Consider the following 17,627-nt stretch of genomic DNA (forward strand, 5'->3'; position numbering starts at 1 on the left):
GAGTCTGGGCATTTAAAACCTTAAGATTGACATCACCTGGTCTTTCCAGACGATGATTGAGAACAATCTGTGACACTGTCAGGTCTCAGGTTTCCAAAGAGGGCGGTGCATGCTAGAAACTCTGCAGGGTGCCCAAACTTTTGCAGACAAAAACTTTTGTTTTCTGTTATTTTGAAAGTCTAAATGATGGAAATAAAATCTAACTTTTTGTGACATATTATATGAATGTCTATTCTGTCATTTGATGCTTTTTCATCTTTTCTTGGCTTATTTATGCACATCAATACAAATTTTTACCTGGGGTGCCCAAACGTTTGAACCCCTGTGTGTGTGTGTGTGTGTGTGTGTGTGTGTGTGTGTGTGTATGTGTGTGTGTGTGTGTGTGTGTGTGTGTGTGTGTGTTGTTGGAATCACATATGTCACTACATAATTAAATACTATGGGAATAATATGTTTTATTCAGCTGCCGGTGTAAAAATGTATTGGGCACAATAAATTTCCTTCCTCCTGTAGAAGCTGTTTCCCTTCACTCTTATTAAGTACGACACAGAGCGGGATGAACCAATTCGAGATACTAATGGCCTCTGTGTGGAGTCGCCCAAAGGTGAAGAAACTACCTCTTAAACTTATATTTGCTCAATATTAAACTGGATCTTATAGGCAGAGACTATTTATCACCCAAATCAGGACACCGATGATGTGGCAAGTATTCTATTTCTGGACGATGGCAGTAAAAGACATGTCTCTTTGCTTTTGCTTCAAGGTGAGACAGGACTGCTGGTGTCAAAGATCACAGATATTGCACCTTTTGTCGGCTACGCCCAGAATGAAGAACAAACGGAGAGGAAAAGACTTCGCAATGTTCTCAAGAAAGGAGATCTTTACTTCAACAGCGGTGACCTAATGAGGATCGATAAAGACAACTTCATTTACTTTCAGGATCGTGTAGGTGACACATTCAGGTACAAAACTCCTGTGCACCGGGATTTGATTTTTAAGCTTATTGTTGTTTTTTACACAGTTATATACTGCAGTATCAGTCATATTTTTCAAAGACAAATTAAAACTTGAACAAATGGAGAATAACACATAAAAGGCCACAGACTTTTTACTGTTAAAGGTGAAAAGCCATTTAAGGAAAAAATAGTCCCTTTTAAAGCTGGATTTTTTTAAAAGCTGGAACCTTTGTCTCTCACCATTGGCAGTGAGAGTAATTACACAAACCCTGTCGACAGGCTTAGGAAAGGTATTGTAGTAATACAGGTCAACTGAGATACCATGTAACCAATCAAAGAGCCAGAATAAGCAGCTCTGTGCTGAAGAACTGCAAACCCAGAATTCCACCTGGCACATCTGCGCTGTGTTCCGGCTGCGCTACAGCTGCCAGACATTGCTGCCACTCAAGACAGTGCTTGGGATTACGTTCCAAAAGTGCCCTAGAAGCGTCTCTTTGCCAAAGAATGACCAAATGAACTAAATTTGCAAGCAAAACGCTCTGCTTCTGAAATGCCCCCCGGTTTGGTACTGCAAGCTGGAGGATGGAAAGAAACTATTGCGCCATCTGCAGTTGGTGGAATCCCCCAATTAGTGACTGAACAAGGTTATTTGACGGCACTTTGTGAGAGTTAACAGTACATCTGGTCCCAAATGTGGCTGCATTGCTGTTGCCCATCTCATTCTCAGTCCATTGGCTTCCTATCAAGTTCAGGATTCATTTTAAGGTTCTTGTTCTGACATACAGAGCCTTGCATGTTCAGGCACCAGTGTACACCTCTGACCTGCTGCATTCTTATCAGATCATCACTTATTATCAGATGCTTTGACCAGGGCTTACTGGTTGTTCCTCAGGCTCAACTAAAAACAAAAGGTGACCAGCATCCTTTCAGTGTGCCAGCGCAAGGGATGTGGCCACACATACCAGACACCACAACTGTGTTATACTAAGAAATACAGAGAGCTTTCCCTGGTGGCTTAATCAGCATAATCCTCTTCCTGTGTTTGTGATGCAATCCTTTATTGTTATTCAGCACTCTTTCTATTAAAACTATCATAACTCAATAGGACTGTTTTTTCTTGTTTGAGCCCACAGGTGGAAAGGTGAGAATGTGGCCACAAATGAGGTGTCTGACATCCTGACAATCAGTGATTGCCTCAAAGAAGCCAGCGTTTATGGAGTCCAAGTGCCAGGTGACATTCATTTTTGTTTAATAAAAATGGCATGACTTACAAATGGCAGAACATTGAAGAAAGACGTTGGTAATAAAAGGGTAAACACAGGCTTTGTCCGTTAAAATGTTGTTTTGGCAATGTAGGGCACGAGGGCCGGGTAGGGATGGCAGCTGTCACTGTGAAGGAAGGTGCCCAGTTCGATGGAAGTAGAATATATCACCATGTGGTTAACTACCTGCCTTCATACGCCCGACCACGCTTTATAAGAATACAGGTACGTTTATTCCACAGACGCTCTTACTTTTGGAAAAAACTGCATTCAATTTAAATAAACTAAATTATTTGACACACATTTGTTCAGTTCTCAAACAATGTAAATAACAATGATTGTTATGCAATGTTTATGCCACCTCGGCAATACAGACAACACAATATGTTCCTGTGTTGGCAGGATGTGATGATATACAGTACCTGAGTGTTTTGCACTCTTCTTCCATCTAGAATGCTGTAGAGGTGACGGGGACTTTCAAGCAGATGAAGGTGAAGTTAGTGGAGGAGAGTTTTGATCCAGGACGTATCCTGGACCCTCTTTACATCCTTGATGATAAAGAGAAGAGTTACGTACCGCTGAGATCTCAGGTCTACAACTCCATCATATCAGGAAACATCAAACTATAATTAGGCTCCTGGGGTTCATCCCATTACCGTATTCCGCATCTTCTTTTCCCTCACTTAGCGTCACCCCTCGCGTCTTAGTTTCACCCCTCGTAAGACGCAAGGACAGAGGAATCCTCATTTGGGAAATGGGACATCCTCATTTACTTAAGCATCCATTTACGTATGGCGTGTGCACAGCTGTATCACCTGTCACTGGGCTTAACGCAAAATAAATCCTACATAGACCCTCTACAATTTAGTTTTAATTTGTAGGGCTTGTCCCGCCATGGCTTGTTTATTTTTTTGCCAGCTGTGGAGCTGGGGCTAGAGCATTTATACACATGTAGAGATATAACAGTTCATAATTGGGACTTCCTTCAAGATGGCGAGTCTCAATCGATTTTCAGGTCAAGTGATCGAGGATGGAGGAGTTGAGGAGGGATATTGGGATGAACCCTTGGTGTTCATTAACTGTGCAGGCTTTTTAGTCTGGCTGCATTGACGCTATTAGTAATGAACTTCCAGCTCAGTGACCATTTTTTGTTAATATTATATAATTAATATAAGCATGTTATTGTGTGTAGTACAATAATGGGGAGACATAAACATATTTATTAAAAGCATTAGATGGGAATCAGAAGTGTAGGATTAATTTGTAAGGATTTGTGTTAGGGGCCGGAGTCAGCCTGCATGTGGGGGAGGGAGTTTGATCATACTGTATAAAATGACATAATTACTGGCAAGTGATGATATAAATAGTTGATGTACAAGCATGATGTTTGCTGCTTTTACTTCATTCAGTCTAATAACGGTGTTAAAAAGCATTGCTGTATGTATGGATAAACATACACACATACATTTTCTCTTAAATGTACTTAACAGAACGTCTTTCTTATGGGAAAGCTATGAGTAGCATGTAATGGTTTAATAGTTACAAAACAAATGTATAACAGGACCTTGTTTGAATTGTATATTTATGTGCCAAATATCTGTAAATATAAAGTACTTTAAAATGAAATTGAGTCAGTTATAGAATGTATTACATGATATATTCCTATTCATTGTTAGCTTTTGTAGAGTTGACCTTTTCTTTGATAATTTACTTGCAGCAGGTTCAAAAGAGATTCTGACACTTGTTTCAATTTTGAAAGAAGAAAAAAAAGCTCTTTAAAATCATTAAATAAAAATTTAAACTCAAATGTATTTTTCCCCTTGTTATTTTCATGAAAATCCTCTTCCTGTTTGAGACACAATCTATTATTGTTATACAGCACTCTTTCTACAAAAAGTATCAAAACTGTCATTATCTGTTATGTACTATTGCAATCTGTTCAGAAAAATCTTCCTTTTGATGGCGGTATCTTTTCAAAGGTCCCCACCGCCTGTGATTAAGAGCCATACCCTTCTTCAGAGCGCCTTGTCAGCACTGGTGAAAAGTCAGGCCCCACCCATTATCATTCTGGTAATGGGGGGAAAAAAACTCTCCGGGTTGCATATATTTCTTTAGTCACATGTCTTCGGTGGCACTACGCCCAGGGTGCAGCAATGGTGCTCTTGCAAAATACTGTAGATAGCAGAAGGGGCGGAGAATTCTGTCTGAAATAGGCGGCCAATGGCAGATTTATACCACTCTCTGTCCAAAAATGCAAATTACCCTATAATTAAAAAAATGGAATTGGCTTCCTGTTGAAAGCAAAGTTAAGAATTCAAAACATATTATGGTCAACAAGGTTTTACAGGGTCTATGTAAACATTTTTTAACCAGATGTCTCAGTATGTTCAGGATTCTTATGGCCTGAATGCGAGGGCTAGTGTATCTAACCTGAAACCCATTCTAAAAAGTAAAGCAGGGAGAAGCACATTTCTCTTCTCACTTTACTTTTCCTTTTCATGACACAATCATAATGATCTCATGATAGCCAATGTAAGATCCAACCACTTCTGACAGTTTAATTCATTGTTACCACATAAAGCTAAGATTATTTGATAAGTAGGCCTGCTATGACCTAATTATGGCCGGTTATGTTGTTTAGGTTAATGTCAAGTTGTCATAACACAGACATTGTTGTCTTGGTTAATGTCAACATCACAAACGATCCCAACTTTGCATTAAGTTTCATAATTTACAGAGTGACACTTAAGGACAACAGTCATAAACATTCATAAAGACTCCATGTTTATGGCCGGTGCCATGTCTTGGTTATGACAATGTCATGTCAGTCTTATGCACATCCCTTCAAATGAAGTGTGACAGGGTTGCTTAAGGTAATAATAATGGCTAAAGTGCCAAATCTGTAAGCGCGGTTTATACAGTAGAATATATTTAATCATTAAAAATTTGAAGAAAAGTATTAGTCCGGCTGCAATAAGAGTCCTGAAAGTTTCAACTTTTACCTCACATTCACTGTAGACCCAAAGTACAAGTTACGCCTCTTGAACTTTGACCGTTTTTTTTTCCCTCTGGGTGAGTAACAAAAGAGTTCCCTTGTGGTAAGAAATTCTCCAACTGCCGACAAAAGTGGAAAGTATCACCTTTCTGTGAATGCCGACTTTTTATGCTTTTACTGCTGCATGGTCCTCTCTTGTACTCCTATTTGATCTTTGTGTTATCATCATGTTGTCAGAACAAGCTTCCTTGCAGATGATTTGTGCTCTAACAATAATTCAATTTGGATGTAAATGACCTCTCCGCAAAAAGTGTAAAAAGTCTGAGTGACAAAGAAGGCCGATTCAATCATTGCTGACCTTAGTCGCCCATTGTTCAGTGAGTTCAGGTCGCTTCCATCTGGTCACAGATACAATCTGCCAAGATGCAGCTCGGGGGGAATTGAACATTTTAGATGTAGTACTCAATATATTGATTTTAGTGGAGCCCGTGTGTGTGAGATGTGAGCTTGTCAGTTGAGAGTCAGCTGACAGTCTACTGGGAGTTATTATTAAAGGGCCATTGTCTTGAAGATAGGCCAACTTATGTTAACATTAAATGGCCCTTGTTCTCAGAGACTTAATCAACCTTGTCATGAGGTCAGCAAGTGCTCTTTTGTTCACTTGATGGCAAGTAAGGCAAGACACTCTGAAAGTCAGAAGAGAACAAGTTCCAGTTCTTGTCTTCATGCTGCATGAAAGAAATGTAATTGATTAATCTCATCATTGACTCTATAATCGTTTTTTGAAGAATTCATTCTACAGGACTTTAAGAACTCATGAGACCCTGTTGCTATTGGTCTGCTAAATAGCATTATGCAATTAGTGTAAATTACTTCTTATTTTAAAACCAGGACTCATTTTTTTATTGTAAAACCAAGACTAGTTTTCATGTGCATGTCTGCTCTGATTTGACTCAAATGTCATGTGTGACAGACGTGGAACAACCACAAGGTGGAGACAAATGCACATGCCACCGGACTCTGTCCTCAGTGTGGTTAAGATATACAATACTACATAGACAACAGTGTTGGGCAAGTTACTTTTAAAAAAGTAATTAGTTCCCGTTGCTAGTTACTTCTTCCAAAAAGTAACTAAATTAGATACTCAGTTACAAAATCTGAAAGTAACTAGTTATTTCAGAAAGTAACAAGTGGATTACTTTCAAGTACATTTTTAAATGCTCAAATGTGACCGCTCCTTCACCCCTCTTTAACGGAACTTAAAATACACGTGCATGTTCAATTATTTATGATAAATCTTAATATTATAATTAAATGGACACTTAATAGAATACATTATTAACAGAAAACAATGTACACATTTATAAACTAGGCTACTTTAATGTTGCTGTGGGACAAAGTGAGACTAGCCTCCAACCAAATGCCATATGTATGTCTAGTGGATCGATAAAAACAACACAATAGATGTTTTGGAACTTTTGATATTTATTGCCCCTCAATAGGCCACAACTGGGGAAAATGTAATTATGCTTGTTAAGCACTGTAGCAAAAATAAAGAACAAATACACACACTCTTTGTGGTGCAAATAACGTAAGTGGCCTGTTGTTTATACTTGTGCGCTGGTGTGTGTGTGTGTGTGTGTGTGTGTGTGTGTGTGTGTGTGTCTGTGTGTGTCAGTGTCTCAAAGTGTCTCCCCTGTGCTTTCTGACGGGAAATCTTTAGCAGGAAAAGTCCCCCCCCCCTTGATTTCATAACGCCATTCTTGTCTTTCGTTGACTGAGTGACTCGTTTGTGGTTGTTGTGTGTCTGACTATGCTTTCTTTGGAACACCCGCCCAACTCTACCTCTGATTGGCTTACCATAAAATTTGACCCAACCTCAGCCAATCGTTAGCATTTATGCTTATTTGGTCTCGTGGACGGCCCACTAACCAAGGAAGGTAAAAAAAAATGTCTTTCCCTCTAGGCGCAGATGTAAAACTTTCGGGTGAAACAACAATTTCTAACCCGCTGCAGCGTTATTCTTTGTGCTTTGTCTTATCATTTTCGTTTAATAAATCTTTGTGTTAACCTTCAGTTGGACCCCAGCCTCCTTCTTCAGAGATTCAACGAACACGAAGTTAGTTAAATCTAACAGTAGGCTGATCAATTAGATTACTCGTTACTGAAAAAAAAGTAACGCCGTTATTCCCATCACTGATAAACAATAATGTTAAACTTATTAATGCGGACACCTAAAAATGAATCCCATAATGTTTTTAAACATTTTGTTTCAAACCCATGAGCATTAATCTGCACGCTATTGTCTAAAATATCCCAGAAAGCTGAAGGTTTCTCTTCTGTTTTTCTTGGGACTGATACCCAGGGTTCGGGTTGGGAGAGCCCAACAATATGTTAAGAGTGCATCTGTGGACGTGGGGAGGCTCCCGTGCAGAATGCTTACAGAAATATGATAGGCTACTTTTTTTTACTTTTGTCAACAGTTGGAGAATTTATTTCCACCCACGATTTGTATCAGGCAAAGGAGAAAGAAAATCGGTCGAAGTTCAGAAGGCGTTTCTAGCCTAAGGTAGTCAGCTGTGGTGTGCTGTGGAAAGTTGAACTTTTCAGGACACTGGCAGCAGGACTTGCACGTTTCTTCTGATTTATAATGATTGCATATATTTTATACACCGCTCTTGCAAGCTTGGCACTTTTGCTGCCATTGCTCTGCCTGAGAAACCCATATATTTTTCATGATATACGTTACACGATTACTGCGCTCAAAATTGCTGTGCGCATGAGCCGATTCAAGAAGCAGAAACCCTTTTACAGTATGTTGGATTGTTTTCTGGATCAAGTGGCGAGGCAGCCGCAGAAGAAGTTCCTAGTTTTCGAGGAACGCTCCTACACTTACAGCCAAGCCGACAGAGAAAGCAACAGAGTGGCCAGAGCTCTGTCCGAGCGTGCCCGCCTGAAGGAGGGGGACACGGTGGCTCTCTTCCTGGGCAACGAGCCTCAGTTCGTGTGGCTCTGGCTCGCGCTGTCCAAGCTGGGGTGCACAGCTTCTTTACTGAACAACAACATCCGATCCAAATCTCTGCTGCACTGCTTTTCTTGCTGTGAAGCCAAGGTCCTGGTGGCTGGTGCTGGTAAGCTGGTGAAATACTATCAGTTTCTTTTCTTTTTTTTCTTCTTTTTTTTATTGAAGGAATTGCACAATACAGGTTACATATGTCAAACATTACATTTCCCTTCAGTTTTCGGCATTATTTATTTTTAGTGTTGCATAAGGCATTGGTGATGATGTTTTTTTCACACCTCCATCTCTCCAAGTCATTATAAACGTTCATTTAAATGTCAGATGTCAGCTCATGAGCACTTCACTTTATTGCACAACTTGCAGGATCCTGCTGTGAATGTGTTGAAATACAAAAAAAATTCAAAAAAATACAGCTCGACCAATACTTGATTATTGAGTCAGATTCTGATATTAGGCCAATATTTGGGCCCATATTTAATAAATCTCTTTTAACATAGCCTAAATGCATTACATCAACAAATAATCCTTATATAGAACACTTACATTTAGAAATAAAAGTCAGTTTGCTTTGGTGGCCAAACTATGTGTAGACACTGTTAATGATCTGAAACCTAGTTGGCATTTCCATCCTGTTGTGAATATGTTACATTACATTCTGGGAAACCTCTGAACAATGCCTCTCTCATCTATTTTACTTGGTATCATACATTTGTATCGTACATTGTTACACTGTTTTCCTTCCTAAAGATGTATCTGCGTGAACCTACCCAGAACCAATCCCCCTGTCCTTTATATCTGTCTACCCCCACGTCATCAAAGTGAATGGAGCGATTGTTAGAAAATGAATATCCTTGTGTGCCTCAATCATTAAATCTTAAGAACATTGTGAACTGAACCCATCTGCTTTGTGGCACTTTGTTCTCCGAGCACTGGTAACGGCTTTCAGAATCAACTCACAGAAGTCGAGCCATGTAGATGACAGTACATGAACCTCAAAACAATCATGATTGTAATGTTTCCTAACATGTCCTGAAGTCTTTTAGTCTTTTTACACCAATATTGATATATCTGCAATGAGATGATATTTGACGGTGTATTGGCCTGGACCTGGTCTTAACAGTTTAACTTAACTTTGATTGTTTTCCCATTATTATTGTTATTGCACTGACCTACATTAAGTCTTCACTTGCTCTCTTTTGTCTGTCTCTCTCAGACTTGCAAGGGGCTGTAGAGGAGGTGTTGCCTACCCTGAACCTGCAGGGCGTCCGTGTGTTTATCCTCAGCGAGGAATCTGATGTGGACGGCATTGAAAGCCTCTCTGATAAAATTCAGCAGGCCTCAGACCAGCCTCTGTCCCCGCAGCTGAGGGCCAACATTAACCTTAAGAGTCCTGCGCTGTACATCTACACCTCAGGAACCACAGGTAATCAGGCATCTGACCTTCACTTTTAATCTGCATTCATGGTTTTAGTGTGCAGGCCTTGAACTGAACAATTAAAATATGCTACGTCTGCTTCTAATGGCACTGTTTTCTTTCAGGGCTTCCCAAGGCAGCTGTAATCAACCATGAGAGGCTATGGCTGGCATCTTTTGTTCAGGCTGTTGCTGGCATACGTTCAGACGATATCATCTACGTTTACCTGCCTCTTTACCACAGTTCTGGCTTTCTGATGGGACTTTGTGGAGCCATAGAAAAAGGTAATTCATGGCATCGTAAAAGCACAAAACATGTTTTCCAGGCTGTTTTCTGATGCGTTTACTAAAGGTTAAACTATCAGTTATATGACCCGAAATAACAATTTAGCTCTGACTTCCATTATTTGTATTTCAAAGTCCAACAGGTTTACAACACTTCCTCAGCTCTCAGTTAGTGTGATATTACATGTTACTGATGTTTGTGCCTCTTCATTTCCAGGCATCACTGTTGTTTTAAGACGTAAATTCTCTGCCTCCCACTTCTGGAATGACTGTAGAAAGTACAATGTGACTGTTATTCAGTACATCGGAGAAATTATGCGCTACCTCTGCAACACACCAAAGGTAAACCTCAGTATAATATCACATATGGTGATATTATTTTACCATAATTACAATCCAACAATATGTTAATAAATGAATTGGGGGCTTCAATCGTTTTAATGACATTTGCATGGGTAGCTAACACCTGCAGCAGTCAGACACACTGCTTGTATTTAAACCATGTGCTTTTTATCATTCTAGTCTCACCTCTCCATCTCTCTCTTCTAGAGAGACAATGACAGAGATCATAAAGTCCGATTGGCTTTGGGGAACGGGATAAGGGCCGACACCTGGACTGATTTCCTGCAGCGATTTGGGGACATATGCATCGTTGAATGCTACGGAGCGACAGAAGGAAATGTTGGCTTTGTTAACTACGCTGGCAAAGTTGGAGCTATTGGAAAAGAGAATTTTCTCCACAAAGTAAGAGGTCTCTTATGCACAAAGGCTTTTGAAGCATTTTGTTAAATGGTAACGTTTGGGATGAACTTGCAGGGTTGGCTGGACTTGCAGCCAACTTTTACAGCTGCTACTGCGGCATTCAAATAAAATAGTTAATATAATGTGTGAATTTACATGTGAAAAACAAGAGTCTTTATACAACTAGTTACTTTATTCTCTCCCGCATTTTATTCCCAACCTGTTTTTTTTTTAAAGATGGGATGTCCGTATGCCCTGATAAGGTACGACACAGAGAAAGAGGAGCCAGTCAAAGACTCCCGAGGATTTTGCATTGAGGTCCCCAGAGGTGAGCCGATCTCCTCCAAAACTGTAGCGCTCCCTTGACCCTCTAGCTCTGACTAACAGTTATCCTGTGCTTGTTGCTTTCTCACGCAGGAGAGACCGGTTTGTTGGTGGCTAAGATCGCAGAAAGATCACCTTTTATCGGGTACGCCAGGAACAGTCAGCAGACAGAGAAGAAGAAGGTGAGAGATGTGTTTGTGAAGGGAGACCTCTACTTCAACAGCGGCGACCTTCTGAAGATAGACGACGAGGGATTTGTCTTCTTTCAAGACCGCATTGGAGACACTTTCAGGTGAGCGGGTGAAAGAAATTAAACAGATTTGACAAGCTGAGCAAATAATGGAGACAACATCTCAGTGTCACTGTTTATGTTAGATAACAACTAGATACATTTCATCACTGGACACTGAATTTAAAATGTAGGACATAACATCAAATTTGACTTTATTTAAGATCATTATAGAATCTTCATGCAACTATTACTTTATTTCAGCATTTTCTGCAAATGATTTTTTTTCCCTTTCCTATGTTTGTATGTAATTTATAACAAACTGTCCTCAGTGCAATGAAAATTTTGCAGCGAGGATGCACATAATGTCTTTGAATTGTCATCCAATACAGGTGGAAAGGAGAAAATGTGGCAACCACAGAAGTGGCTGACCATTTGCTCATGGTGGACTGCATTAAAGAGGCTAATGTCTACGGTGTGAAGGTGCCAGGTAATAATGATTAGCAATAATTTAAGATTTATAAAGGACATATGGTTACAACAAGAACATACGATTAAACAGTAATAAGAAAGATCTTGTGTCGTTAAAGTGTTTTTGTAATTTTAAGGTTTGTAAGACCATTTTGACCTATAGAACCCTTTACATACCAATTAATAATTAACCATTTTAAGCAAGAATCACGTGAGTTAAACATATGGAAATTGAGAAGAAATTTAAAACAAGAAAGCATGTATTTGAAACAAGTGCTCAGAGCTGTTGATACTCGCGTCCTGAAATAAGTCCTCTTTCTACTTTTGACTGATTAGGACACGAGGGAAGAATTGGAATGGCAGCGCTGACGCTCAAAGAAAACATGGACTTTGACGGCGAAGCTGCATATCAGCACGTCAAAAACTTCCTCCCCAGCTATGCAAGACCACGCTTCATCCGCATACAGGTAAACAGTGTGTTGCTGAATATAATTGCAACACATTAAGAAATGGAGGTATGTCTTGCAACCATTAAATAACCATTTATGTTTCTCTGGCAGGATGCACTGGTCGTAACCGGGACGTTTAAGCAAATGAAGGTGAAGCTGGGAGAGGAGGGATTTAACCCGGCCGTCATCAGGGACCCTTTGTTCTACCTGGAGGACAACAAGGGCTACGTACCTATGACTCAGGAGATATTCAGCTCCATCACAGAGGGAAGAATCAGGCTGTGAATGAGTGCAGCGTTTATTATTGGATTGTCAACCTCAAAATAATACATTTGATTTGTGGGTATTAGGTGATACAGGATGCCAAATAATGATAAATGACCTGCACATTGTATTGACATATTTCAATGGATATAATTTAGTTTAAAACAATTTTTTTAATAAAAAGAGAAAACATTTAAAAAACACGATTGTATATGAGCAACGTGATCTTCAATTCAGTACAGTCAATAACTGACTGTGCGTACTCAGCACCAGCAACCCCTGGCACAGTAGTAAATTGCTTCATTATCAATAGCTGAATTTTGATGTGTGTAAACTGTACACGACTCTGGGATGATTACAGGAGCTCGGGTGCAGTGGCAGTTTCCAGAGTAGTAGGAGAGGGAGCTGTGTTGGCTACAGTAGAAGAAGTCATACAGTTCATTCTTCTGCAGGTGGAGGACAAGTGTTTTGGGGTTGCCTGTGAAACCTTCACAGGGCAGCACAGCTGGTGGGGGCCACATTGCACCCACTGGTTGCAGAAACTGGGCACGCTGTAGAACTTTGTGAGCTTTTTCAGGACCTGTTTACCCAGAATATTTGAAGGCATCTCTGTTATCTTAAACAGAGGACCAGATCCTGCCGTTGATGGCGTGCTGGGGGGGAGGGTGCCTGCAGCATCTTTACTTCTAGGCCTTGTTTCAAAGTTGTAGCCAGACAGCGGCCCGTTGCAAGTGTAAGGCAGAGGCTCGCTGCTGCAGCTAAGAGAGCGCATCGGTCTTCTAGATCGATTCCAAGCCTTGTCAATCCACAGCTCCACTTGAGCCTTGTCCATCCCGAAGGCGGCGTCCTCTCTCTCCTTAGACCTGGTATCTGAGTCTGGGTCTTGGTTTTCTTCTATCGCCTCATCTTTCACTGACTTTGGTTGGTCTGCATTATTCAGAGCCTGTGTCTCAGCCAGAAGAGTGGAAGCCGTTTTGGAGATGATGCTCCAGTCCTTAAGGATGTCCTCTGCGGTAGTGAACTGTGAGGTCACTGTGAATCGGATGATACGCTTGGTGTGAATGTCAGCAGGGATGAGGTACATTGTGCCTGACCGGGTTAGTCTCCTCAGCAGCTCCTGGGTCAAAGCATTTCCACCCTAGAAAAAATTAAATAACATATTCACAACCGCTTTTTTTCAAGACCAAAAAGCTCAAAGCTTCCAACCGAAACTGAAGCCATCATAGGTCAAGGTTTCAGCTTGTTTTAATGCTCTCTGATATTGTTGTTCCCTTCACCTGCGCCTGATAAAACTAGTTGACCTCATTCATCACCTTTCAACAATGATTAGCCAGTGAAAGACATGTTGCTTAACAACGTGAACCGGATAGTACAAAATGTGCAACATACTTTCAGGCAGAACACCACCAGGCCAAGGTGCCTCTCAGCGGGGACCTCAAAATTTGGGTCACTCTTTATGTGAGACTCCAAGAGTTTAGCCATCTCAATCCCCTAGAACACAAAGAAGAACTTTACATGTAAATCCTGAAACTTACAAACGGATCAAATCTGTGGGTGGTCACAGAATTCCCTAAAGTAAATAACCTTTGTGTTTGGTCCCACTTCTGATGATATTTGATATTTATTCCTAATTGATTAGCATGAAGAGAACCGAGTGCCACTTACATGTCTGATATGAGCCTGGAGGTTTTTCAGTCCAAAGGACCGCATAACAAACCAGAGTTTGAGAGAACGAAAACGTCGGCTGAGGGGAATTTGCCAATGCTGAACATCAGAAAGAAGTAGTGTCATTGTGTGAAATGATTCACTATGATAATTGTATCTTTAAGGGAAGACATGACAGTTTGATACCATAAAGTCCGTGGCTGCCTGTGAGTTTTCATGTCTGAGGTAAACAGGATCAACTGTGAACGTCTGTTGGAGCTTATATTTGTCCTTTACCCTGAGAAAACAAAGTTAAACCATATCAGCAAGACGTGTCCTTCACATTCACGTCACATATTGTGTGTATGTATGGTTTTGATTTTTTTGTTTCAGACCTATACTTTCATAGATAATGTTTAGTTCTGGTGGTAGGTAAGGCTTCGGGTATGGGTTAGAAAGCTCACCAGAATGCTGTGCAGTCAAAGTGGACCATCATCCACTTGGAGGGGTTGAAGACAAAAGAGTGAGCCAATTCAATTCCCTCCAGGGACCAGCGGAGCTCAGGACAGAAGTAGGCTGAGCCAGCGTACGCAGCGTCAACATGGAGCCACAGTCCTTCTTCTGCACCTGCAAAAGAACATTTAAATGCAAGTACTGTAATTCTCTCGATGCATCTCAATGGCAGTGTTGAAATGGACATGATTGGGAGTAAATGTCAAGACATACAGACTGGTCCCAGTTCAGACAGCTTGTCGAAAGCACACACTCCTGTAGTTCCCAAAGTTGCACACAGCTGAACAGGAGAGAAACAAAATCACGGATAAGGTGTAACATGTGTTTTCAGTATGTTGTTGTGTATTTTAAATTATTTTTCATTTAATTTCAATTTATTTTTCAATTACATTTCATGTTTCAGTCCTACAAATTATACAGCTTTGTACAATTAGGTTTAATATTACCACTGACCATTTTTTATATTTTTTTACCTTCTATGCAGCATTGTTTTAAGTTGATTTCAAGCTATTTGCAGTGGTGGAAGAATTACTCAGTTCTTTAAAGTAAAAGTACCGATACATTAATGAAAGAAAATACTCTACTCTACTTTACTCTACTCTTTTAGCATTCAAAATCCTACTTAAGTAAGTATTAGCAGCTTAGTAGCTAAAGTTCTGCAGTAAAATGTCCCCTGTTAATGATAAATTATTGTATATTACATTATTAGCTGCTCGAGGTGGAGCTAGTTTTAACTACTTTGGTAGGCCAGTTGTTCCTATCCTAGGGGTTGGGCACCTTTCCAGGATAAACCTGAGGGGTTGTATGTGATTAATGGAAGTAGGAAAAAGTTTTGGTACACAAATGTGTATTACTTTTTCAGGCCTTTCTCTAATATTTGCTTTTTTGTTCAAATATTAGACAGTCTTATCTATTTAGCCTCAAACTATTATTTAAAATACATTATCTTAGAAGTTCAGAATCAAAATGTCTCCTTGAAAGAACATAATTTGAAAAGACTGCATATTATGTGACATGCAGAAAATCACTTTAACATCTTATTGTACAATAGACTATGCTTTCAAAAATAGTTGTCAGTATACTGTGCATTGCGTGATGTCAGATATAACAATGAAAAACACTTGTGTAAGATTTGTAAATTCTCCACCTCAACACCTCCATGGTACCCAGTCCATCCTTCCGTGTCAAATACCTACCATGAAAGGGACCAGTCCCCTTCTCCTGTCTTCTTGTATGGCTTGTGTCAGCGTGTCTCCTTTCAGAGACAACTGCTCATCAGTGGGCAGAAACCTGATCTTCACCAGAGAGATCAGACCTGCCTTCTCAACTGAGGAATGAGCCTGTAAAAGCAATCAACTTAGTTTCACAGGTTGTTTTTTTCCCAACTGATTGACAGAAATGTATTGTAAGAAGTGATGACACTGACCTGATCTGAAGCGTAAGCCACCAGTCTTGAATTTAGGGCAGAGTCGTCCACGTCCTGGTCGAGCTCAGCCTGCAGCTGCAAAAATTTGTCTTTCCTGGCTGCCAGCAGAGCAACCAGTGTGCTCTCACTGACTGTACTCTAACAGGAGAGTCAGATAGAGCAGAGAGATAATATGTTGCCACAGGGACTACTATGTGAAGATTTTGGGGTTTAAAATAAACAAGATCAAACCTGCAGTATGCCTCCACCTCTGCTGTCAGGATGGTGATGCAGGAAGAAGGAGGGGAGCCCCAGTGCTTTACACAACCAGTCCATTACATTCATTTCCAGTTCGGTACATGCTGGGCTGGAGGCCTGTTTAAAAAACGTAACACTGACGTGGATAATATCATTTTATTTATTTAGAGGACTTAAAGACTTAATTGTTGTGATGTGTTTTGTTGTTTTTAGGTAGTGTTGAAAAAAGTGTGTGTTATTGCCTTACCCAGGTGAATCCAACACAGTTAATGGCGTCAGCCAGCATGTCTCCAAGCATAGAGGGCCATGAAGTCAGACTAGGGTAGTAGGCGTGCATATGAGGGCTCTGCCAGTGAACCACCTGGTGAAAAAAGATGAGAAAATACGTGCTTCCTTGCCAAAGTTTTAAATTACTGATATGATAATGGATGACAGGAGGAACTTACTCCTGGCATGATGACTTTCTCGATGTCGTTGAAGATAGTCTCCCAGTCCTCCGGCTCTGTGGGCGCTGTGTCAGGGAGAAGCTCCTTCATGTAACCTGGCTTCACATCTGGAATCACCCTCCTCTCCCTGATGGAGCCCAGATACTGTGTGATGTAGTCCACCAGCTCCTTACCTGATCAGCAAAAGACACTGTAACCGATGAATTGATATTCCTATTACAGACTACCATTCATGTTTGTTGTGCCTCTTGTTTACTATTATTGTTTTCAGTGAAATATAACAACATAGACAGATAAGCCAATATAGTCAAATGGAAAGTATCATTACCTCTGCGATTGTATTCCTCAGCCTGCATTATTTTTGAGATGAGAGCTCTTTGGGTTAATTTGTTGTGTGTAACAGGTGGCGCAGTGATGTGTGTTCTGTAGCGGAGATCACAGACCTATATAGACCTCGTTGTGAAGAACACGCCCTAAATTGTTGACGCATTTGAACCACCAAACAAATGATTTTCAAATGTATGTTTCCCATCCCACATTGACTCCACATTTGTACTAAATATTTACCTTCTTCGGATGTAATGATTTATTTATTCACATCTCGGTGACACAATACTGTATTTAGCACATTAGGACAATATTATCAACCGTTTCATTAATAGGTAACATTACAGTGCAATATTCTGTATCAATCGCTCTGCACCCGGAACAAATATTCTTTATAGAGAGAGATATGAAAATGTGCATTATTTTATCTGCTATACGGAATTACATACTTCCTACAATTTAAAATATATTTTACTACGATATACAGTGGGGCTCAAAAGTTTGGGCACCCCAGGTAAAAATTTGTATTAATGTGCATAAAGAAGCCAAGAAAAGATGGAAAAATCTCCAAAAGGCATCAAATGACAGATTAGACGTTTGTATAATGTGTCACAAAAAGTTAG

At 40.2% G+C, this 17,627-nt stretch overlaps 3 protein-coding genes across 4 annotated transcripts in view; 2 read left to right on the forward strand and 1 right to left on the reverse strand.

Moving 5' to 3' along the window:
• The window catches only part of zgc:158482, a 12,937-nt gene extending 6,965 nt beyond the window's left edge, over window positions 1–5,972 (forward strand). The window contains exons 6-11 of one of the 2 annotated variants that reach the window (XR_004331587.1): window positions 514–604; window positions 764–962; window positions 2,090–2,187; window positions 2,313–2,443; window positions 2,671–3,095; window positions 5,953–5,972. Coding sequence is in view for 1 of the 2 variants with exons in the window: in XM_032512987.1 (XP_032368878.1) it covers window positions 514–604; window positions 764–962; window positions 2,090–2,187; window positions 2,313–2,443; window positions 2,671–2,847 (696 nt within the window). In the remaining variant the exon portion in view is untranslated. Of the gene's footprint in view, window positions 1–513; window positions 605–763; window positions 963–2,089; window positions 2,188–2,312; window positions 2,444–2,670; window positions 3,759–5,952 lie in introns of those variants that run through there. The other variant, XM_032512987.1, reaches the window with a different exon arrangement.
• A 1,803-nt stretch (window positions 5,973–7,775) lies between these two features.
• LOC116687542 (very long-chain acyl-CoA synthetase) lies at window positions 7,776–12,539 on the forward strand. Its single transcript, XM_032512993.1, has 10 exons — window positions 7,776–8,344; window positions 9,449–9,658; window positions 9,775–9,933; window positions 10,151–10,275; window positions 10,483–10,677; window positions 10,912–11,002; window positions 11,092–11,290; window positions 11,620–11,717; window positions 12,035–12,165; window positions 12,259–12,539. Exons 1-10 carry the CDS (start codon window positions 7,864–7,866, stop codon window positions 12,430–12,432), a joined length of 1,863 nt encoding a protein of 620 aa, XP_032368884.1. The 5' UTR covers window positions 7,776–7,863; the 3' UTR covers window positions 12,433–12,539.
• A 134-nt stretch (window positions 12,540–12,673) lies between these two features.
• Window positions 12,674–17,048, reverse strand: hdc (histidine decarboxylase). The gene is made up of 12 exons (XM_032512954.1): window positions 17,006–17,048; window positions 16,678–16,850; window positions 16,479–16,592; window positions 16,226–16,348; window positions 15,995–16,132; window positions 15,765–15,908; window positions 14,782–14,848; window positions 14,520–14,682; window positions 14,263–14,353; window positions 14,077–14,175; window positions 13,801–13,902; window positions 12,674–13,549 (listed from the first exon to the last, which is right to left on the reverse strand). Exons 1-12 carry the CDS (start codon window positions 17,031–17,033, stop codon window positions 12,767–12,769), a joined length of 2,025 nt encoding a protein of 674 aa, XP_032368845.1. The 5' UTR covers window positions 17,034–17,048; the 3' UTR covers window positions 12,674–12,766.
• Between the last annotated feature and the right edge of the window lie 579 nt (window positions 17,049–17,627).

This window comes from Etheostoma spectabile, chromosome 1, assembly GCF_008692095.1.
Source record: "Etheostoma spectabile isolate EspeVRDwgs_2016 chromosome 1, UIUC_Espe_1.0, whole genome shotgun sequence".
NCBI classification, from domain to species: domain Eukaryota; kingdom Metazoa; phylum Chordata; class Actinopteri; order Perciformes; family Percidae; genus Etheostoma; species Etheostoma spectabile.